This window comes from Pyrus communis, chromosome 15, assembly GCF_963583255.1.
Source record: "Pyrus communis chromosome 15, drPyrComm1.1, whole genome shotgun sequence".
Taxonomy (NCBI): domain Eukaryota; kingdom Viridiplantae; phylum Streptophyta; class Magnoliopsida; order Rosales; family Rosaceae; genus Pyrus; species Pyrus communis.
This window is the reverse complement of record NC_084817.1, coordinates 1,098,969-1,121,666: the sequence shown is the minus strand read 5'-3', so window position 1 is coordinate 1,121,666 and position 22,698 is coordinate 1,098,969. Positions and strand designations below refer to the sequence as shown.

General features: G+C 38.3%; 3 protein-coding genes across 3 annotated transcripts; all 3 read left to right on the top strand.

The window, feature by feature from the left end:
• Window positions 1-14,604: 14,604 nt before the first annotated feature.
• On the top strand, window positions 14,605-16,529 carry LOC137718333 (aldehyde oxidase GLOX1-like). Its single transcript, XM_068457860.1, has one exon. The coding sequence runs from the start codon at window positions 14,650-14,652 to the stop codon at window positions 16,249-16,251; it is 1,602 nt and encodes a 533-aa protein (XP_068313961.1). The 5' UTR covers window positions 14,605-14,649; the 3' UTR covers window positions 16,252-16,529.
• A 731-nt stretch (window positions 16,530-17,260) lies between these two features.
• On the top strand, window positions 17,261-19,138 carry LOC137718535 (aldehyde oxidase GLOX1-like). Its single transcript, XM_068458087.1, has one exon. It carries the CDS (start codon window positions 17,261-17,263, stop codon window positions 18,863-18,865), a length of 1,605 nt encoding a protein of 534 aa, XP_068314188.1. The 3' UTR covers window positions 18,866-19,138.
• Window positions 19,139-20,470: 1,332 nt separating this feature from the next.
• Window positions 20,471-22,199, top strand: LOC137718698 (uncharacterized). Its single transcript, XM_068458245.1, has 3 exons — window positions 20,471-20,671; window positions 20,786-20,956; window positions 21,943-22,199. Exons 1-3 carry the CDS (start codon window positions 20,579-20,581, stop codon window positions 22,024-22,026), a joined length of 348 nt encoding a protein of 115 aa, XP_068314346.1. The 5' UTR covers window positions 20,471-20,578; the 3' UTR covers window positions 22,027-22,199.
• The last annotated feature ends 499 nt before the right edge of the window (window positions 22,200-22,698 follow it).

Below are 22,698 nucleotides of genomic sequence, written 5' to 3'. Positions count from 1 at the left end.
ATTTTGGGTCATCCCATTTCTTTTTGCCTATCATTTTTCTCTAATGGACCAAGTGGGTGGTGCATGTATTGACGCATTGACTCTCCGTAAGGTCAGATTTGAAAGCTGATGCTTGTGATGGAAATGGTGATGAATTTGAAATGTTAGTTTTGATGTTTAAGTTAGATTGGACTCTCATATATCTATAGGTTATTTGAATATGTACCCCATCGTTTCCTGGTTTCCTACATTGTGCTTAGTTAATACGTTGTATAGTTACAATCGCATTTTCCTTTTCTAGGATCACAATTGCATTTGAGAAATATGATAAGGTTGAAAACTGTAAGAGAAATATTGATACTCCAGGGTTATAATCCTTCTTGAAAGCTTGATGTGAGTTTTTCTGTTGCATTTACCTTGTCATGAAACCCACAACATTATCTGTTGCATTTAAGAAAAATGTTGTAGGATTAGTTTCTAATGTTATATTTTTATGGTTGAATAAGTGTATAGATGTCGCAGTTGATCACTCGTCGTCGGAGTGTGACCAATGCACCTCCTGCATTATCAACATCTACGGCTCCAGCCGTGAGTGCTCCATTGATTAGCGAGCCTACACCCTTTGCTGAGGCCACTCCTACGGCGTCCCCGGGGCGTGGAGAGACCTTGTACAAGCCATACAGATGTCCGGCCTTCAAATCTCACTACCAGCACTTCATCTTGGTCCACCTTCGACCTCAGAGCCACTTCGCCCTGCTGATACCTAGTAGCTTGATGTATTAAACCTAGTTCACTTTTTATTTTTCTTTTTTGTTCGGATCTTGTATGTACATTTTCATATATTTTATAACTAAATACTTTTGCTTGGTTAATTAATTATTCTTTCGAATTTAATTACAATATTTATCAAAAATTAAAAAAAAAAAAAAGTTTGACCAAAACTACTCCCCACTTTACACGACCAATCACTTTGCACGACGCATGGCTCCGTCGCGCAAACCTACTTTGCGTGACTCATGCGTACGTCGCGCAAAGTGGGTTTGCGCGACTAACGAAGTGCGTCGCGCAAAGTGAGTTTGCGCGACGCACAAAGTGGATTTGCGCGACGCACTCCGTTAGTCGCGCAAACCAACTTTGCGCGACGCACTCCGTTGGTCGCGCAAACCCACTTTGCGCGACGCACGCCGTGGGCCGTCGCGCAAACCCTAGTGTCTCAGACTTTGCGCGACGATTACCGCGCGACGAAGGTTGCGTCGCGCAAACCCTTAGGCAACGATTTTTTACTTTGCGCGACGAAAGTACCTACGTCGCGCAAAGTGTTTTTTTTACTAGTATATAACGAAGTCAATTATATACGCATGATTGCCTCGCTGTTTTTGTAGTTTCTGTTTACTATGCAACGGTATAACTATCGCAAAAGAACTGCTTTGGCGATATTGAAGGTATCACCATGCAACGTGATATTGCCACATGACATAGAACCTATTTGGTAAAGAGCTTATTTGGTCACTTTGTTGAATAAAAACATGAAATCCTACGTAGGTTATCTTACACAACAAATCATAACTTATATAAGATGATTTTATTTTTTATTGTAGTGAGGTCTTTTGCATAAAAACCTCACAGTGCATGATTGATTAATGTTGTTAGTGATGGACCGTGACTCGTCTCTCTGAAACTTTAACATGGTATCAAAGCCGATTGTCAAATTTGGGCTTGAATGGATTCAGTTACAAACATGAATGATATAGCACCACATGTGGCCCACTCCAAAATGGTTCAACATACGTAAAAAAAAAATTTCACATCGGCCATCTTACAAAATAAATCACAACTTATATCAAATGGTTTCACTTCTAATTGTATCAAGGTCTTTTGCATAAAGTCTCACACCTATTGATTGCAGGGTGATTAAATGAAGACAACATCAGTGTAATTTGTAGTGGACCGCGTGTTGAAGATCAAAACCAGCCCAATTAGTGTTTGGATGCCAGACAACTCTAGCAAAATACTATGTCGGTGGTACTAGCTAGAAGGTTCTGAAGATTCAAATATGCATGGGAGATGGACGGTGCATGAACTGAAAATGCTAGACAATTCTAGCACCAAAGTCGGTTACCTATCTAGAATTATGTAAACAAATATCTTAAGATTGTTGTAATGGAATGTTAGCGAAAATTCTAGAAAGAAATATAAGTTAGTGGCTGGAAATGCACAAGCCAAGTCCACCGACTTTGGCTAGGTCGGTTATGCCATGTATAAATATAAGGTAGTGCTATGTGTGGTGTAGTAAGCTTGTAATCAAGCAAGCAAGCAACCAAGTGAGAGTGAGAAGAAAGAGTAGTCTTGTAAGAGTGTGAGTGGTCTAGAGTTTGTCTCTAGAAAGTGAGTGAGTGTCATAGCTTCCCAAGAGTGTCTTTGATAGTTTGTGTTGTAATATTTTGTGTGTGTAATACAAGTAATTAGGTTACTTGTGTTGTCTCTCCAACACTTGTGTTAGAGTTGAGTACTCTAAGTTTTTCCACAACAATTGGTATCAGAGCGGTACGATCAGGGGCCGTCTCTATTGAAGCTTCCGAGAATCGTGAGAAGTTTAGTACTTCGCAAGATTATTGGTTAATCTTGTTCGTCTTATCGAAGCTCTGCCGACACGATGGGAGACCTTCAAGTTGTTAGAGGAATCAAGAAGTTGAACAACAAAAATTACAACACGTGGGCGACGTGTATGGAGTCTTACCTACAAGGCCAAGATCTTTGGGATGTCGTCGGCGGTAATGAAGTTACGTAGCCGGAAGAAGACACCAGCAGCGTTATGCGAAAGTGGAAGATCAAGGCAGGTAAGGCAATGTTCGCCTTAAAAACCACAGTTGAAGATGACATGTTGGAGCACATACGGAAGGCCAAGACACCAAAAGAAACGTGGGACACATTCGCCACACTCTTTTCAAAGAGGAACAATACAAGATTGCAGCTTCTCGAGAATGAGCTATTATCAGTGGCCCAAAGAGATATGACGATTGCACAGAATTTCCACAAGGTAAAGTCTATTTGCCGTGAAATTTCTGAATTAGATCCTAGTGCTGTCATTGTAGAATCCAGGATAAAAAGAATAATTATCCATGGATTGAGACCCGAATATCGAGGCTTCGTTGCTGTTGTACAAGGATGGCCGACCCAACCATCACTTGTTGAGTTTGAGAATTTGCTTGCCGATCAAGAAGCTTTGGCAAAGCAAATGGGAGAGGTCTCGTTCAGAGGTGAGGAGGAAGCGCTCTACACCAAAAGTAAAGGCAGCTTTAAGCAGCGTGCTGGTGGTGGATCTAAAAGAAATGGTGACAAGGAAAAAGGTTATCAAGGAGGAGGGAGTTCTCGACTAGGGAAAGCTTCAAGCATCATGGCAACTGTGGTCAGTCCCAGAATAATAAAAGGTTTGAGGGCAAGTGCTACAATTGTGAAAAGAAGGGCCACATGGCGAAGGATTGCTGGTTCAAAATGTCTGCAGAAAGTAACGTCGCCAACTCAGAGAAGAAAATTGAAGATGATTGGGATTTCGTTGCATCTCTAACTATACAAGAAGAATGGGACGTAGAAGCATCATCTTGTTGGTGCTTAGAAAATGAGGCGTTGCCCGACTCAAAAGAGTTTGAAGATAAGTTGCAAGGGAAATTGGGAGACCAAGTTGCCCAAATCCAATCAAGTCCAGATAAGCCTGAAGATTTTCTTGCTGGAGACGATGTCGAGCAAGAAATACCTAAGAGTCATTAGCAAACAGGTGTGTACCAACAACCATAAAAAGTTAGACCTAGTGGAGTGGAAGTATCAACTCCACAAGCACAACTAAGAAGGTCAACAAGAGTACGAAAGCCAAATCCTAAATATACCAATGCTGCTATAACTGATGGAGCACCAAAAGAACCTGAGGTGTTTGAAGAAGCATCATAGAGTTCTGAATGGGTAAGAGCTATGGAAGAAGAAATCATTGTGCTTAAGCAAAATCAGACTTGGGATTTGGTGCCAAAGCCAAGGGATGTGAAACCCATATCCTGCAATTGGGTGTACAAGATAAAGCGTCATCCTAATGGTTCGGTTGAAAGGTACAAGGCTCGGTTGGTGGCTCGAGGCTTCTCTCAGCAGTATGGACTAGTCTATGATGAAACGTTTAGTCCAGTAGCAAAGCTTACGACCATACGAGTCCTACTTGCACTTGCAGCTAACAAAGATTGGAATCTATACCAAATGGATGTGAATAATGCTTTCTTGCATGGAGAGTTAGATCGAGAAATTTACATAATGCAGCCAATGGGCTTTGAAAGCAAAGCTCATCCCGAGTACGTGTGTAAGTTGAGGAAAGCACTTTACGGTCTGAAACAAGCACCAAAGGCATGGTACGGTAAGATTGCAGAATTTCTAACGCAAAGTGGTTACTCAGTGGCGCATACAGATTCCAACTTATTTGTTAAAGCTAATGGAGGAAAGATAGCTATCGTGCTGGTGTACGTGGATGACCTAATCATCATTGGCGATGATGAGGTCGAAATTCGTCGAACAAAGGAAAATTTGTCAGTTCGGTTCAAGATGAAAGAACTTGGACAACTCAATCACTTTCTTGGATTAGAGGTTAATCGCACATAAGAAGGGATATTTCTGTGTCAACAAAAGTATGCAAAAGACTTGTTGCAGAAGTTTAGGATGCTTGAATGCAAGCCAATCTTAACACTGGTGGAACCCAATGCCAAGATGTGTGCACATGAAGGCAGAGACTTGGAAGATGCAACAATGTATCGACACTTGGTAGGTAGTCTGATCTATCTGACTTTGACTCGACCTGACATTTCTTATGCAATTGGTGTGATAAGTCGATACATGCAAAATCCAAAGAAGCCTCATCTAAAAGCGGTTCGATGAATATTGAGATATGTAAAGAGTACAATTGATTATGGTCTCTTGTACAAGAAAGGAGAAGATGGTAAGTTGGTTGGCTATTGTGACGCAGATTTTGCAGGAGATCACGACACCAGGAGATCGACCACTGGGTATGTCTTCAGAATTGGTTATGAAGTAGTTTCGTGGTGCAGCAAGAGACAACCAACAATGTCTTTGTCAACCACGGAAGCAGAGTATAGAGTAGCAGCAATGGCAACTCAAGAGAATGCATGGCTGGTATAGTTGATGAGTGATCTACAACAACCAGTAGATTCTGCAGTACCATTGTATTGTGATAACTAATCGACAATTCACTTGGCGGAAAATCCAATCTTTCATGCAAGAACTAAACACGTGGAGGTACACTATCATTTCATTAGAGAGAAGGTCTTGTAGGAAGAGATTGAGATGAGACATATTAATACAAATGAACAAGTTGCAGACTTGTTCACTAAAGGTTTGAGTATCGGCAAGTTCAAAAAGTTTCGTCATCAACTCAACATAGAGGAAAGAATGAGCTGGTGTTGAGGGGGAGTGTTGAAGATCAACACCAGCCCAATTAGTGTTTGGATGCTAGACAACTCTAGCAAAATACTATGTCGGTGGTACTAGCTAGAAGGTTCTGAAGATTCAAATATGCATGGGAGATGGACGGTGCATGAACTGAAAATGCTAGACAATTCTAGCACCAAAGTCGGTTACCTATCTAGAATTATGTAAACAAATATCTTAAGATTGTTGTAATGGAATGTTAGTGAAAATTCTAGAAAGAAATATAAGTTAGTGGCTGGAAATGCACAAGCCAAGTCCACCGACTTTGGCTAGGTCGGTTATGCCATGTATAAATATAAGGTAGTGCTATGTGTGGTGTAGTAAGCTTGTAATCAAGCAAGCAAGCAACCAAGTGAGAGTGAGAAGAAAGAGTAGTCTTGTAAGAGTGTGAGTGGTCTAGAGTTTGTCTCTAGAAAGTGAGTGAGTGTCATAACTTCCCAAGAGTGTCTTTGATAGTTTGTGTTGTAATATTTTGTGGAGTAAAGTACAAAAAACTACGTCAACTATTGGGGTCACGACAGTTTCTTACCTCATCTTTTAAAATTGACAATGTCATACTGCATCTTACGAATTTGTGACAATGTCATACCTCCGTCAAATTTTCTGTTAGTTTTTCTGTTAAGTACTGACGTGGCAAGAGATGAGGACCACTTTCTATTAAAAAATTATTAAAATATTATTAAAAACTAAAATATTTTTTAAATATTAAAATAATAAATAAAAGTAAAAAAAAAAAAAAATTTTGAAAACCCAACCCCACCCGCCCCTCTCCAGGAGAAGAAGGATTAACCGAAGAAGAAAAAGAAGAAGAAGAAGAAGAAGGAAGAAGAGGAGGAGGAAAAAAAAAAAAAATTTGAAAACGCAACCCCACCTGCCCCCCTCCCCCAGGGAGAAGGAGGAAGAACCGAAGAAGAAGGAGGAAAAAAAAAAAAAAAAGGAAACAGCAACCCCAAAAAAAAAAAAAACAAAACAAAAAAATGGAAACTGCACCAATTTCAATTTTTTTTTGTTCTTCTCCTTCTTCTTCTTCTTCTTCCTTCTTTTGGGTTTTTTTTTTTTTTTTGGGTTAAAGATTAAGGCAGATGAAGATGGGGAGAGAGAGGGGGAGGTATGACAGCACTTAACAGAAAAACTAACAAAAAATTTGACGGAGGTATGACATTGTCACAAATTCGTAAGATGCGGTATGACATTGTCAATTTTAAAAGATGAGGTATGAAACTGTCGTGACCCCAATAGTTGAGGTAGTTTTTTGTACTTTACCCTATTTTGTGTGTGTAATACAAGTAATTAGTTTACTTGTGTTGTCTCTCCAATACTTGTGTTAGAGTTGAATACTCTAAGTTTTTCCCAAACACCGCGGCCCGTCTCTCTAATTTAACACACTTTTTTTGTGCAAACAACACCTCTATCTAGCTCTTGGATGCTTTACAAACTACTGAGGGCCTGATTAGTTGCTTTTTATTTGTTTATTCTTTAATTTTTATTTTTTGCAGTGTAATGCTGTTTCTTATTCCGCTGATTGTATGCTAGCTAATGGCCTCTGCTGCATAAGAAGACGCAGTGGTGGCACTTTGGGATCTCTATCCTCCTTGAACGTGAACCGATGTCGCCTCTAGGGTACTGTACTATTGTGGTCCTAGGATGAAATGTAGCAAGACAAATATGTTACTACGGCTCCCCCATTGGACCAGTTTTCGTATAATAAGTCAAGAAATTCCTGACTAGCGAGAATAAAGATTTTAAGAAAGAAGAATAGTCTCCGCTCTCTTTGTGGACGCTGGGCTTGATTCTGAACCTATCCGGCTGCTTGACAATGGTTGCTTCCTTGAAAAAAGGCTTGATGAGTTGCTACGGTGCTTCAACTGACAATCGTATTAGGAGTAGCAGAGAAATAATACGGGGTCTCAGTTGTCGTATGCTTAGATTTATAGCTGCATGTTTGTAACTAAACAACAGAGCCAAACTCACAGTGGATGATGTGGACATGTACATGTGGTTTGGTCCTTCATCGAATGGCATCGGCGAGATATGCCACGGTGTCCCTGAACAGAGGTGTCAAATTCTTGGTCGTGGGGGCAGGTTGTTGCTGCTTGGAAGTTATTAACTTGATCTTTGTGGATGATAAGAGTCCACATTCTTGATTATTTAGTGTGACCAATATCACTCTCGAAATATGTTTGAATATTCTTGAATGGCTACTTACAGCCCTTGGATTCTGAATTCTCATAAGTTGAACTTGTCTTCATGACTTTAGGTTTCTATTAATTCGCTGGGCCGCCATTGCTTCGATATTTCAGAGAGTAATTGGTGAGTACTAATGACGCGTGTGACAGTTATTGTTCTCTGGAATTAGATGGCCTCATAATTTTTGAGCTTGTAAAATTTGAACCAAGTGGTGTCCTATCTTCGGGTACAAAACCATGTGGTATTTGGAACTCAGACAAAACAAGCAATGGCTTGAGGTCCATACGAAGTCCTCCTTCCACACGGCACCCGAAATTGTTAAAACTGAACCGGTTATCGGCTTCGATTTCTTCGACTCGTGAGGATGACCTAGTTTTAATGTTGCATCCCAGCAGGGGTCCCCCATTCATTAAAACCAGTCTAGCCGGGTTTTTTACTTGTTAACATCCTATATGAACATATTGTTTTGCCTAAAAAGCTTGTCCCACTTTGTTTTGGCAATGAAGTTACATAACGAAATGTTGATGTTATTGTGCTAATGAACCTAATGTCATTCATGCCCATTTGCTCTCTGATATCATTCTCGGAGTAGAATTTTCTCCCCTATAAATTCCTTTCTTCTCCAGTCCCCTCCTATTTAAAAGTAAATTCCTCTCTTCTCTAGTCCTCTTTTATTTGAAAAGTTACGATTAAGTCACGTCAACATCTTGTGTTGACTTATTTATAGAAAGAAAAAGAAAAGAGAAAGGTGAGGGAGGAGGGGAGGAAAAGGGAAGGGATTTGGAAGGGAGAGAATCTTACTCCATCATTCTCTAACTTTCAGATTTATGATTGAAAATCCGATTTGTACTCTTACATGGGCCGAATATTATTCAAAAGATTAGAGAAAGTTCATTTCCAATCACTTTCCTTTTGTATATCATAGTTATATGTATATGATACTATTATTATAAGGGGCGACCTCAAACTAATAAGGTTTTCCGCTTTGCGAGGGTTGGGAGGAACATCTATCGTACGCAGCCTTACCCTTTTTTTCCAAAGAGGTTGTTTTCACGATTAGAACCCGTAACCTTTCGGTCACAAAGGAGCAACCTTTCCGTTGCGCCAAGACTCGCCCTCATATGATAATATTTTATATTTTATTTTAAAAAGTCTATTGCTTGTTATTTTGAACAAGGATTTAGGGATGATTAAGGTGGAGAAGATCTAATGCATGTTAAAGTAAGACTTACAAAATAATTCAGGAAGAAATCGTCATGAATGATATGTTTATTTTTGAACTCAATGGGAACGAAGCTTCTTTACGTCATGAATGATATGTTTATTTTTGAACTCAATGGGATTTTTGAACTCAATGGGAACGAAGCTTCTTTACGTCATGAATGATATGTTTATTTTTGAACTCAATGGGAACGAAGTTTCTTTACGTAAGTAAGAGGTGGATTATTCGCAATTTAATTTGATCTACAACTAGATTGCAAATGTTTTTCCTCTGTCCGAAAGCCTTGGTTTTCTTTTGAACTATATAGGTAAACAAACTTTTTACATGCAAGTGGTAAATTGGTCTGACGGATAGGTCTTCTTCATCGACTCATTGAGTTTGTATTCAAACTCCTTTGCTCTTAGTAAGCTCATTTTATAGCAAAAATTTAAGTCATGGATTTAAAAAAATAAAATAAAATTTACACAATCACAAGAAGTTGTTTAGTCGTTTTCAAGTATTTGAGTTAACCAAAAACAGCCCTTGTAGAAACAGCCACTCGGAGGAACTCCATATGAACAAGTTATTTGATGCAAAATTCAAACACGAAAGAGGAATACACCAGAGTATAAGACGTTGAAAATCTGATTTTCTTTTAGCTAGTAATTAAGTAATGTTAATTACTTAATCAAGTTGAACCATGTTTCTTTGGTGTGGAAATAGAGTGCCTACCTAACTATTTTCGAGTTAATCTCTAAAGCCTTCTAATCCTTCTCGCACAAATAATCTTCAAACTGAAAGCAAAGTGAACCAAACAAAAGAGGAAAATACAATAATTTTGTTGACTTAGCAGAAATTAGTAATTTTATAATAATAAACTTCGACATCATGTAGAAAATCATATAATATATATGAAACTAGCTGAGCCGTGAGATGATTTGATATCTATGGTCATGGTTAACAAAGTGGAATTCGATAATATCTATATAAAAGGAACAACCAAAGTGGGAAATATATTTTAATTATCATGTTCGAAATATTTTATTATTAATTAGTAGAATATATATTTTTTTGGTGAGTAATGTTAGGAAGATCAAATTTTTTTTAAATCAAATTTGCAAACTAAATGATGTGGTCGTAGATGATTGGATTATTAATTAAGTATCAATTAACGTGCTTGTTTCTTATTGATGACACATCATTTTATTTACAATTTGGTTTAAAGAATTTAGTCTCCCTAGCATTATTTTTTTGTTTGGTTGAGGGGTGTGACTAAACAGAAGCATTTGGGCAGAGCCCAGCGTACGTAATCTGTTTTATTTAAGTTAAACAAGGGATGCAAAGGCTTAACGTACATCAATAATGAAACTAGATAGTCAAGGTAGGTCATTTTAAAAGCGTATAATTTTTTGAGTCCTCATCAAATGATATTTCTTGCATTATATTTTTGTCTCTGCAACGGTAATGGTTTTGTCTCCTGGTGTTAAGCAAGATGGTTTTATTCCCTCCGATGCTTATAAGTTCATGAATCAAAGGTTTGACTCGTAGAGTTTGGTGGTTAACAAGAAGCACGCATGGCGGCTAATCATCAGTCTAATTCATGGAGTATTTGAAGCTAATAAAAAATGTATTGTAAAACCAAGCGTCCTAATATTTTAGAATTTATACAATTGACGTTACTTAATGAGATAATGTTTGATTGTTGTTATGAATTAAGAGCTTCAATTTCTATATGGTGCAGTGTCTTAAATCGGACTAAGAACTCTCCCACGCAGAATGGGCATATCAACAACAATAAAATACAAACAATATATATATATATATATATACGTATATATGAATCCATACAAATACGGATGGTATATAATACCAAGTCGTGCTTCTTATTTGTTTTCACGACCCGACCAATTTGAGATGATAATGTTAACTCTGGCCAGCTCGATTTCCTTTTTTTTTTTTTTTGGGAGAGAAAAAACAATATTTGATATTCATTGCAAACAAAGCAATACACGTACAATCTAACAACAAACCGAAGATATAGTGCATAATGAGCCTCAATAAAATCTTGCCGGAACTTTCACTCCGGTCTAATGAAAAATAGCGTCACGTACGACAGAAGGACCAACTTTTGCTCCTTTTTTTAAATTGAGTTCATATATTTGACCTAAAATCTGATAACCATATCCTCTCTTTTCCTCCCTTTTTTCTATAAAACATATCATTGAATTTTTATTTATTTTTTGTAATCTGGGTGCTGAACATCTTAAGAACATCTTAAAAACACTAAATTATTTGAGAACCACAAACTAAGCTGTTCCTAGTAACCCCACAATATCACGGACAAAAAATCACTAATCCAAACAGGAGGTGGTTCAAGAAAACAAAATCCCATATGCTTGAAAAATATTGTTTTCGTTTAGCAGAATGTTTGCTTTGTTTAAAGAGACCTCTAAATTTTTTTTGTAGAATATATGTTTATTTACAGTTTGTCCTGCAGCACCGAAAGAGAATGGAAGAAAATGAACTGATTCGAGACAACCTTTGTAGCTTAGCTTTGGATAACATAAATACATGTCCACCCTAAAAATTTAAATCATTTCGATTCTTTCATAGACAAGGTTTGATGCTAAAATGGGTAAATATAAATGATCAGGAAAGGGTCCGCCAACTTTGAATCGAATTTAAGGTCATTTGTTTCATCTTGGATTAATAGTGAGGGTTAGAAAACTACTTGTTGCATATAGGACTTGCCTTTTGAATTCTAACTTTAGGCTTCTCATCATTTATTTGTCAAATTTATAATATAATCTCATATAGCACTATACTGCAGCAGTGGAAAACAATAATGTATATGTACTCTGGTTTGAGTATGATTTCATGCCAACTGATTCTCTCTCTCCTAACATTTAACAATTTAATCTACTAGCATTGTCGTTTGTCAAAAACAAAAAACAACAAAAAAACATACATATCCAATTGTAAACTAAAGTAGTATAAACTAAAGAAAGTTACAAAACCAACAAACACGAGGATGATTATGATGTCTTAAATCCGCAAATCCATATGCTGTATATGTTTTCTTTTCTTCTATAAATATATATGTTTGAAAACGTGAATGAACAATTGTTGGAAAAGATGTTGAATAGTGTAATAGAATAATATTATCTTATGAAACTTGTTAAATAGTTTAAAGAAAGCTTTTAAATGTTTATAGCAAGGATAATCAAAAAGAAGAAAAATATAGTCGGTTTCGTGTTATAGTTTTCTTTAATGATAACTTTTTCTTTTTCCATTTTTTTTTTTTTTTTTTTTTGAAACGATATATATTCTGAAGTTCCATAAATTCAAGGCATGCGATTGATCAAGTCAATTAATCTATAGCTGTTAATCTTGATTTATTGTTATAAAACTCAAATTACAGCTGCATAACTTTAAAATAAAATAAAATTAGAGTACGGGCCATGGGCGTCGTCGGACTTGGCTTTAAGGAACTAGCTGCTGCCGGCCCCAAGTTATACAAAAAGACCTCTATCGGCATTGTTGGCAGTAACTATATGCCATACATTGCCATTGATTAGTTTTATCATTCATTTTCTTGTTTAATTAATACTACTTACATAGCTAGGAAGAGAATGACCCATCAATATGTTATTAGGACAACAAGTACATATAATCATCGCATCAATTAGACAAAATAAACAACAGAAAAGAAGAACAAACAAGTGAAAGTAAATCGAAGAGTGCCGACAAATCAAGGAGTTCATTTCTAAACTGACAATAACAAAACCCTAAAGTCATCAATTAAAAAATTTGAGGTAAAATACCGGCTGACGTCTAAATTAGAGACTCTTCTGCAATCAAAACATAATATTAATGACATTATCTATATAAAAAAACATTTTTACATGCTCAAAAAGTACACTACCCCGTCGAATAAATACATTCCATAAAGTATCATTGATTACAAGAGAGTTACTCCCCGGCTAGATAGTAGAAGAATAGAGGACAAATAGAAATGCTCAGAAAAAAAAGTGCTTCAAAGACAATATATTAGAGTATGGCTTCTTTCTTTGCACGTGTATGAATTCAAGCTTCTGGATGTTTCAGGTCTTTGTATGGAGGTTTGACTAAACTAGGGCGTTATATATATAGTTACTGAGACTACACACACACACACACATATATATATATATATATATATTGGAAAACCTGTACATTATTATTAGGTTGCAAGAATTTACATTTAACATAGAGACCAAATCCCAGAAAATTAAGAGAATTGCAATGAATATATCCACGAAATGGAATATTAATTATTAAATAGATTTTTTTTTCTATTAAATATTTTATGTAGTTAGAACCATGCATGATTAAGTGGGCGCAGCCAAATGATGGTCAAATTTCATGACAAGAATTTAATATTATTGTTCAGGTATTGATTTAATTGCGAAGAACAACCCAACAAAAGCAACAATCATTTAACTCTCACTCTGCACCGCACCTATTCTGCAGTAGAAATTGATATTGCTTGGAGCTTGCCCAAACTGAAATAATTTTTTTTTTTTTTTGAAAAGAAACGATACATTTGGTGCAAAACTGAGCACAGTAACGTTTTAAAATTTATATAACCGACTTCGTTTGGTGGGATAAGGCTTGAGTGTTTTTGCTCAAAGGAAACGTTGACTTCATTGGACTTTTAAGAGGGAGTACAGACTAAATCTTGGAGGTGAACATCGATCCTGCATGATATTATCAGATTTAATCTCGCTTGAAACTGCATAATTATCTTTAGATATTGCAAATTAGCTAAACAATGAGATAGCTCTTGCAACAATGTGAATTTAATAAGAATGAATTTCACCTTCTGCAAGCAAAAACTTAAATCTTCAATCAGACGGAAGATTCTTGCTCTTTTTCATTAATTAATTCCAGCTACCAAATATACGATCCATCACTCTAAAAGGCAATCCCAAGCAAACAAAATTTTCCGCTTTACGAGGATCAGAGGAAGGGAGAAACGTCTGTGGTATGCAACCTTATCCTTGCAATTGTAAAAATGATGTTTTCACAACTCGAACCAACGACATTTGGGTTACAAAATAGCAATATTTTTATTGCGACAAAGTTTGCCCTCTATGACCCATCACTCTCCGACACAAAAATTTCTCATGCAAACCAAAATGACATCATCGAGCTGAAAAGTTCAAAATTCAAAAGGTTGAAATTAGAATTGAAAAAAAATAGTGTTCACTCTTCATGAGTAAATTAAGATTTAGATTTTTGTCCCAAAACAAAGTAGTCATAAGTTTATTATTCTGTCTCTTAAAAAAGAATATTACAACAACCAAAATATACATTAAAAAATGAATATTTCCACATTTACCAAACATATGTATAATAAAAAGATGAAATAAATTCATCAACCAACGGAAGACTAAACCAGTAACAAAAAGAAAGAAAAAAAAAGAAGAAGAATTTAAAGCACACACAAAGACGAAATAAATTCATCAACCAACGAAAGACTAAACCAGTAACAAAAAGAGAAAAGAAAAAAAAAAGAAGGATTCAAAGCACACACCTAAACTCTAGCATGCTTATCCAGGATCCTACTGTGTAAACTCAGATTAATTAGATTGAATTGTTCTTCAACTCAACGGTTACAGTCCCTTTCACTTACCGGGCACCTGGTGTCGGTCCCACGCGTTTATAATATACATATGGTACGTGTATTTAAAGAGCTGAAGGTTGAGAGTTGAGACAGACCCACAAAACCAAAGCACAAATTAAGAGATTCAAAAGCAGAAAAAATGAAGTCAATTAGTCTCATTCTTTCATCAATCCTCTTCTTAATTCATTTCTCTCTTACCCACGCCGCTGGTGGTAAATGGCAGCTCTTGCAACAAAGCGTTGGCATTTCCGCCATGCACATGCAGCTTCTGCGCAACGACCGTGTCGTCATGTTCGACCGCACAGATTTCGGCAAATCTAACCTGCCCTTACCCAACGGAGAATGCGTTCGAAACGACTGCACCGCCCACTCCGCCGAGTATGATGTCAAAACTAACACAGTCCGCCCTCTCTCTCTTTTAACCGACGTTTGGTGCTCTTCCGGAGCTGTAGCCCCCAATGGACGCTTAATCCAAACTGGGGGTAACGGCGACGGAGAGCGCAACGTTAGGGTTTTCGAGCCCTGCACGGGTTGTGATTGGAAGGAGTTTGAGAATGCCTTAGGCGCTCGCCGTTGGTACGCTACCGATCATATTTTGCCCAACGGACGGCAGATCATCATCGGCGGTAGGCGGGAATTCAACTACGAGTTTTATCCAAAGACCGGGTCTTCGAGCAAAGTCTACAGCTTACCCTTCCTTGTGCAGACCGATGACGCCGGTGAGGAAAACAATCTTTACCCTTTTGTTTTCCTCAACGTGGATGGGAATTTATTTATCTTTGCGAATAATCGAGCTATTCTATTCGATTATGCAAAGAGCAATGTCGTCAAAACCTATCCACAAATACCGGGCGGTGACCCAAGGTGTTACCCTAGCACGGGTTCAGCCGTGTTGCTGCCGTTAAAAAATTTGGCGGCTCCGTCTGTTGAGGCTGAGGTTTTGGTTTGCGGCGGAGCTCCAAAGGGGTCTTTTGTCAAGGCAAATCAGGGTACTTTTGTGGAAGCTCTAAACACATGCGCTCGGATCAACATAAACAACCCGAAACCCCAGTGGGTTATGGAGACTATGCCTCAAGCTAGAGTCATGGGTGACATGTTATTGCTTCCAGATGGCACTGTTCTACTCATCAACGGTGCATCATCAGGAACTGCAGGTTGGGAAATAGGGCGCAATCCGGTTCTCAACCCGGTTGTGTACCGACCTGACAACGCACTTGGATCACGGTTTGAACAACAAAACCCTACCACCATACCGCGGATGTACCATTCCACCGCGATATTGTTACGCGATGGTAGGGTACTAGTTGGAGGTAGTAACCCTCATGAAAAATACGAGTTCACCAACGTGCTTTTCCCAACTGAATTGCGACTAGAGGCATTTAGTCCTGATTATTTGGACGCTAAATACAATAACTTGCGTCCGCAAATCGTTGCGCCCATATCACAAGCTAAGATCAACTACGGAAAGAAACTATCCATTCAGTTTTCGGTGAAGGGAAACATAGCAACAAAATCAGTGTCAGTGTCGATGGTGGCGCCCTCATTTAATACACATTCGTTCTCAATGAATCAGAGGCTGCTAGTTCTTGAGGCGGAGAACGTTAAAAAGGTAGGAACAACGGCCTACCAAGTTCAGGTGACTACGCCGGCTTCCGGTAATCTTGCACCTTCAGGATATTATCTTCTGTATGTGGTTCATCAAAAAATTCCAAGTGCTGCCATCTGGGTCCAAATTCTGTGACAAAATGAAGGTATTTAAATTTGTATACTATGTTTCCTCTTCCTTTTTATTTTCTTTGAAAAAAAAAGATTAATTGTGAGTTGAAAAAATAAAAATGTTCATCAATAGAGATCAAACTACAAAAGCAAACAGTTTGATTAATTCTGTGTGTCATTTTAAAGATTAGGACCATGTAGCAAATTCCAATTTGTATTTGATTTTTCTTACCAAAGATTACAAGTTGTAATTAATCTAATGAATAAAGTTGTATTAATTTCCATCGAACTTTTTTGGCGCCAGTGCTTTTTTATGTACTTGCAAAGAGTTTATTTTGCAAGTTTTGCACACAAGTGGATATGGTGTGATTTATGCCCATGCGTTCTAGGTTCGAAACTGCATTCTTCTAAATTATTTTAATAGTTTCAAATCTTCTCTCTCCCCTTAATAAAAGTTTTTAACAATTTATCACATCCGACTAATATCAATGACTATCGTCAATGGAACGATACACAATATGTGGGCAGATTGGTAATTAGAAAATGGTGCAGCCGAGTAGAAAATGATGATTGTTAATTTTGAACGATTACGTGACGAGTTTTTCTTTACCAAACATATGTATAATAAAAAGACGAAATAAATTCATCAACCAACGAAAGACTAAACCAGTAACAGAAAGAAAGAAAAAAAAAAAAAAGAAGAATTTAAAGCACACACAAAGACGAAATAAATTCATCAACCAACGAAAGACTAAACCAGTAACAAAAAAAAAAAAGGAAAAAAAAAAAAAAGAAGGATTCAAAGCACACACCTAGCATGCTTATCCAGGATCCTACTGTGTAAACTCAGATTAATTAGATTGAATTGTTCTTCAACTCAACGGCTACAGTCCCTTTCACTTACCGGGCACCTGGTGTCTGTCCCACGCGTTTATAATATACATATGGTACGTGTATTTAAAGAGCTGAAGGTTGAGAGTTGAGACAGACCCACAAAACCAAAGCACAAATTAAGAGATTCAAAAGCAGAAAAAATGAAGTCAATTAGCAGTCTCATTCTTTCATCAATCCTCTTCTTAATTCATTTCTCTCTTACCCACGCCGCTGGTGGCAAATGGCAGCTCTTGCAACAAAGCGTTGGCATTTCCGCCATGCACATGCAGCTTCTGCGCAACGACAGTGTCGTCATGTTCGACCGCACAGATTTCGGCAAATCTAACCTGCCCTTACCCAACGGAGAATGCGTTCGAAACGACTGCACCGCCCACTCCGCCGAGTATGATGTCAAAACTAACACAGTCCGCCCTCTCTCTCTTTTAACCGACGTTTGGTGCTCTTCCGGAGCTGTAGCCCCCAATGGACGCTTAATCCAAACTGGGGGTAACGGCGACGGAGAGCGCAACGTTAGGGTTTTCGAGCCCTGCACGGGTTGTGATTGGAAGGAGTTTGAGAATGCCTTAGGCGCTCGCCGTTGGTACGCTACCGATCATATTTTGCCCAACGGACGGCAGATCATCATCGGCGGTAGGCGGGAATTCAACTACGAGTTTTATCCAAAGACCGGGTCTTCGAGCAAAGTCTACAGCTTGCCCTTCCTTGTGCAGACCGATGACGCCGGTGAGGAAAACAATCTTTACCCTTTTGTTTTCCTCAACGTGGATGGGAATTTATTCATCTTTGCGAATAATCGAGCTATTCTATTCGATTATGCAAAGAACAATGTCGTCAAAACCTATCCACAAATACCGGGCGGTGACCCAAGGTGTTACCCTAGCACGGGTTCAGCCGTGTTGCTGCCGTTAAAAAATTTGGCGGCTCCGTCTGTTGAGGCTGAGGTTTTGGTTTGCGGCGGAGCTCCAAAGGGGTCTTTTGTCAAGGCAAATCAGGGTACTTTTGTGGAAGCTCTAAACACATGCGCTCGGATCAACATAAACAACCCGAAACCCCAGTGGGTTATGGAGACTATGCCTCAAGCTAGAGTCATGGGTGACATGTTATTGCTTCCAGATGGCACTGTTCTACTCATCAACGGTGCATCATCAGGAACTGCAGGTTGGGAAATAGGGCGCAATCCGGTTCTCAACCCGGTTGTGTACCGACCTGACAACGCACTTGGATCACGGTTTGAACAACAAAACCCTACCACCATACCGCGGATGTACCATTCCACCGCGATATTGTTACGCGATGGTAGGGTACTAGTTGGAGGTAGTAACCCTCATGATAAATACGAGTTCACCAACGTGCTTTTCCCAACTGAATTGCGACTAGAGGCATTTAGTCCTGATTATTTGGACGCTAAATACAATAACTTGCGTCCGCAAATCGTTGCGCCCATATCACAAGCTAAGATCAACTACGGAAAGAAACTATCCATTCAGTTTTCGGTGAACGGAAACCTAGCAACAAAATCAGTGTCGGTGTCGATGGTGGCGCCCTCATTTAATACACATTCGTTCTCAATGAATCAGAGGCTGCTAGTTCTTGAGGCGGAGAACGTTAAAAAGGTAGAAACAACGGCCTACCAAGTTCAGGTGACTACGCCGGCTTCCGGTAATCTTGCACCTTCAGGATATTATCTTCTGTATGTGGTTCATCAAAAAATTCCAAGTGCCGCCATCTGGGTCCAAATTCTGTGACAAAATAAGGGTATTTAAATTTGTATACTATGTTTCTTCTTCCTTTTTATTTTCTTTGAAAAAAAAAAAATTAATTGTGAGTTGAAAAAATAAAAATGTTCATCAATAGAGATCAAACTACAAAGGCAAACAGTTTGATTAATTCTGTGTGTCATTTTAAAGATTAGGACCATGTAGCAATTTCCAATTTGTATTTGATTTTTCTTACCAAAGATTACAAGTTGTAATTAATCTAATGAATAAAGTTGTATTAAATACCATCGAACTTTTTTTGGCGCCAGTGCTTTTTTATGTACTTGCAAAGAGTTTATTTTGCAAGTTTTGCACACAAGTGGATATGGTGTGATTTATGCTCATGTGTTCCGAATTCGAAACTGCATTCTTCTAAATTATTTTAATAGTTTCAAATCTTCTCTCTCTCCTTAATAAATTTTTTTAACAATTTATGACATCCGACTAATATCAATGACTATCGTCAATGGAACGATACACTATATGTGGACAGATTGGTAATTAGAAAATGGCGCAGCCGAGTAGAAAATGATGATTGTTAATTTTGAACGATTAGTGCATCTTTCGAACACGTGGCGAGTTCTTCTTTAATAAAGATGCCTTTTTTTTTTAATGAGTACAATGATACCAGTAAAATTAACTATCGGTTGCATGGGAGAATCTTTCTTCTATCAATTGCGTGTAGAGCATTGGCTTCCCTCGTTCGTGGCCTGAGTGGGACCAATGCACTAACTGTGGGCTGACTGTGGGCTGGTGGCTTTTCAGAATCCTTACAATTATATATATACGGGCCTGCAGTTTTTCGCAGAGCCCTTGTTTTAAAACCCGTGCAGAACAGCAATTAAATAGCTCAGTGTCTCCAGTAGTTACTATCACCGATCAATGTGGTTGGTGCTTGGTGGAACCCCTCCATTAAATGTGGGAAGAACTCCAATTTTACTCAATTTTTTTCTAGTTTACCAATACAAAAAAGAATACTGAGGCATATTTTGGTTTGCACTCAGGGGCAAATCCATTTTGAAACAAGGTAGGTCAGCTCATTCCGCTAAGAATTCCTTGCGGAAAGGTCGGGTGTTGCCGTTTGAAAATCTAAAATGCCTTTAAAAGTTGCTCTATAATTGCTCAACGAGTTGCCTTTGTGGGCATTGATAAGGATAGCTGCTAGCCCCATACCTTTGTATGCATTGCTATGGGTTCTTTTGATAGGCTCACTCGACGTATGTTAGCATATGTCAGCATGCTTTCTCAAAACCTATTAAGTATTGACATCAGTCGACATGCTCGCTTGAAAACTGTTAACATCAGTCGACAGGCCTGCAATATGACTTCCAAATGACCTCAAGCCTACAAAGGCTCAGTGAAACACCAATTTGCATGCTATTGTGTCAAAAAATAATTTGCACGCGCAACGTGCTATTCTTAATGACACCACAATAATATTTGAAGTGCATTGAAATTCAAAAATATTTTATTTAAAAGTGTTTTCATTTATTTAAAATACACTTCCAATCGAGCTCCTAATTTCATAATACTAATTGTATACAACCATATTCTTTGTATTTGTGAACGAGTCGTGACTGGGAAAAACTCGGCGAGTTGTACAACTAGAAGGCAAAACGACATCGTTTCAAGTACATACTCAAATCATCTCGACCCAGTTTACTTCTTCCTTTGAGAAAAATTGGAAGCTTTGGTGGTTCGATGGAGGCTTGCAAAAAGGGCTACGCATGGGCAGTCTCAGCCGGGCTCTGCGCCGCTTCCGCCGCCGTTTCGGCGAAGCTCATCACTAATCAGGTGCCCTTCCGATATTCAATTTCACGAATTTAAGACCGTTGGATTTACATCTCGAAAACCCTAGAATCTCTTGATTTAGTGATTCAGGTGATTAATTTTTGGGGATTTTCACAGATTGTAAAGTACTGTTTCGTGGTATTATTCAACGTGACGATGTGGGGGTGCTTTGTGCAAAGCTTAAAAAATCTGTCGTCTCTGCAAGCTACAGCGACGAACTTTGCTACCAACTTCCTCACTTCTGGTCTGGCTGGATACTTTTTGTTTCTGGAACCCTTATCTGAGAAGGTAAATTCATTGTTTTTGTTCCGTTTTGTGTTAATTTTAATGAAGTTTTAGTCATTTACACAACCTTACCCTTATTTGCAAATAGGCTGTTTCCATGACTCGAAACTGTGACATTTCAGTCACAAAGAAGCAACATTTCCGTTGCGTCAAGACTCGCCCTTTGTTTTCGTGACTAAAATGCTCAAAACTATTAACTCTGCCAAGTTTCTTGTCTAATGCATTACTGAATACAAATGTGTGGAGCTAATGAAAAAAAAAAAGGAAATGAATGGATGACACTGTTGTCGTATGCGACATGTTTACTTACTTGAAAGGGGAAGTCGTTGATCATGAAAGGGAAAGAAGGAATGAGTACGAGATCTATTAGTCATGTCGTATTTCATATGATTCATAATTTTTAAGTATTAGATTATGGACTCTCACAATTTTCTTTTATTTCACATGTTAGTAAATAAAAAGGAAGTCGGTAATTTGAATAATTCTAATACCCATGTTTTACTTGACGCGGGGACGAATCAGAATAACTCCAGTACTCATGCCATGTACGTAAACAAGCCACCTAGTAGTATGTGTTTAGGCCATAAAAGTGGTGGGAAATGTTTGGCCTTCACTAGTGGGCCTTTAACTCTGTAGTCATTGATCAAATGATTCTGAAATTTATTTCAGTCAACGAAGAAATCGAAAACAACTGGTTCTTTTCACATAAAACATTTGAATGAACCATGGGTTATATGGCTGCTAGTGTTTCTTATCTGGTAAAATCACAGAATGGTGATAGACGACGGAGTTTCTTCACCAATTATGTCGTTTCTCTGTTGGGAGAGGCCGTAGAATTGCTGCTGCTTGTACATTGTTTTTACGCCTGCATATAATTGTTGTTTTTACACCTGCATATAATTGTTCATAGTAAGAACATTGAGAAAATGTTGCTTTAGCCTTGCTTGACATATCTCATTTGCATATCTGATGGAAAGGCTTGTTGACAGTGGTTTGCAGGTGCCCTGCTCATTGTCATTGGCGCTCTCGTGCTTAGTAAGTCAAGTATCGAGAAGAATGTTCATACGGATTAATGTTTCTGCATTCCACTTCGTGTTCTCACATTTGGTTGAGAGATTAGATAACTATAGATTTTGCGAGGATGTGCCTGTAACTAAACAGTTGAACAATCTGTTTTGTTTATGTGTTTTTTGTGAAATTTTATACTTTGGTGACTCATTTTGTGAATAAGATTATTCATTCTTTTCATTTCATTGTATTCGTGTATCAAATAAACAAGCGTGCAGAAACAGAAAAACAGTGTGTGAAAATCATTTTCGATACTTAAACCAGCTGGATTCCTATTTCCTTGTTGGTCTTAATCGTGACGATTCCAATGGCTTGCTCCCTCTCTTCCTCTTGCACTTCTTGGTCTTGTTCTCCGTCTTCGTGTTGTCCTTGGGAGATAGGTAAGGGTTTGATCCTGTCATAGGGACTGGTTCAACAGACGATCTCTGGCAGAAATTTTAAGAATGCGTTATGCTTGGCAGTTTTGATATAAGTAGGGTTTGGTGACTCTCTTTGGTCGTTAAATCTCCAGCCAAACGCTGCGTCGCAATGGCCTACTCGCTCGAGTCTCGACTCAGACGAGTCAGATAGGTGGGTGCGTCATCTGTTTGTGGGCCTGGCCTGGCAAAATTCAGATTTTACTTTACTTTTTGGGCTAAAGCCCAACCATTGAAAAACAACCTCAAAGCTTTGTGTAC

Excerpts from the sequence above, each read along its gene's own strand:
- LOC137718333 (XM_068457860.1), top strand. The coding sequence starts at position 14,650 with ATGAAGTCAATTAGTCTCATTCTTTCATCAATCCTCTTCTTAATTCAT.
- LOC137718535 (XM_068458087.1), top strand. The coding sequence starts at position 17,261 with ATGAAGTCAATTAGCAGTCTCATTCTTTCATCAATCCTCTTCTTAATT.
- LOC137718698 (XM_068458245.1), top strand. The coding sequence starts at position 20,579 with ATGGAGGCTTGCAAAAAGGGCTACGCATGGGCAGTCTCAGCCGGGCTC. Across the intron at positions 20,672-20,785 it reads CGAAGCTCATCACTAATCAG|ATTGTAAAGTACTGTTTCGT; the intron begins GTGCCCTTCCGA and ends GGATTTTCACAG. Across the intron at positions 20,957-21,942 it reads TGGAACCCTTATCTGAGAAG|TGGTTTGCAGGTGCCCTGCT; the intron begins GTAAATTCATTG and ends GCTTGTTGACAG.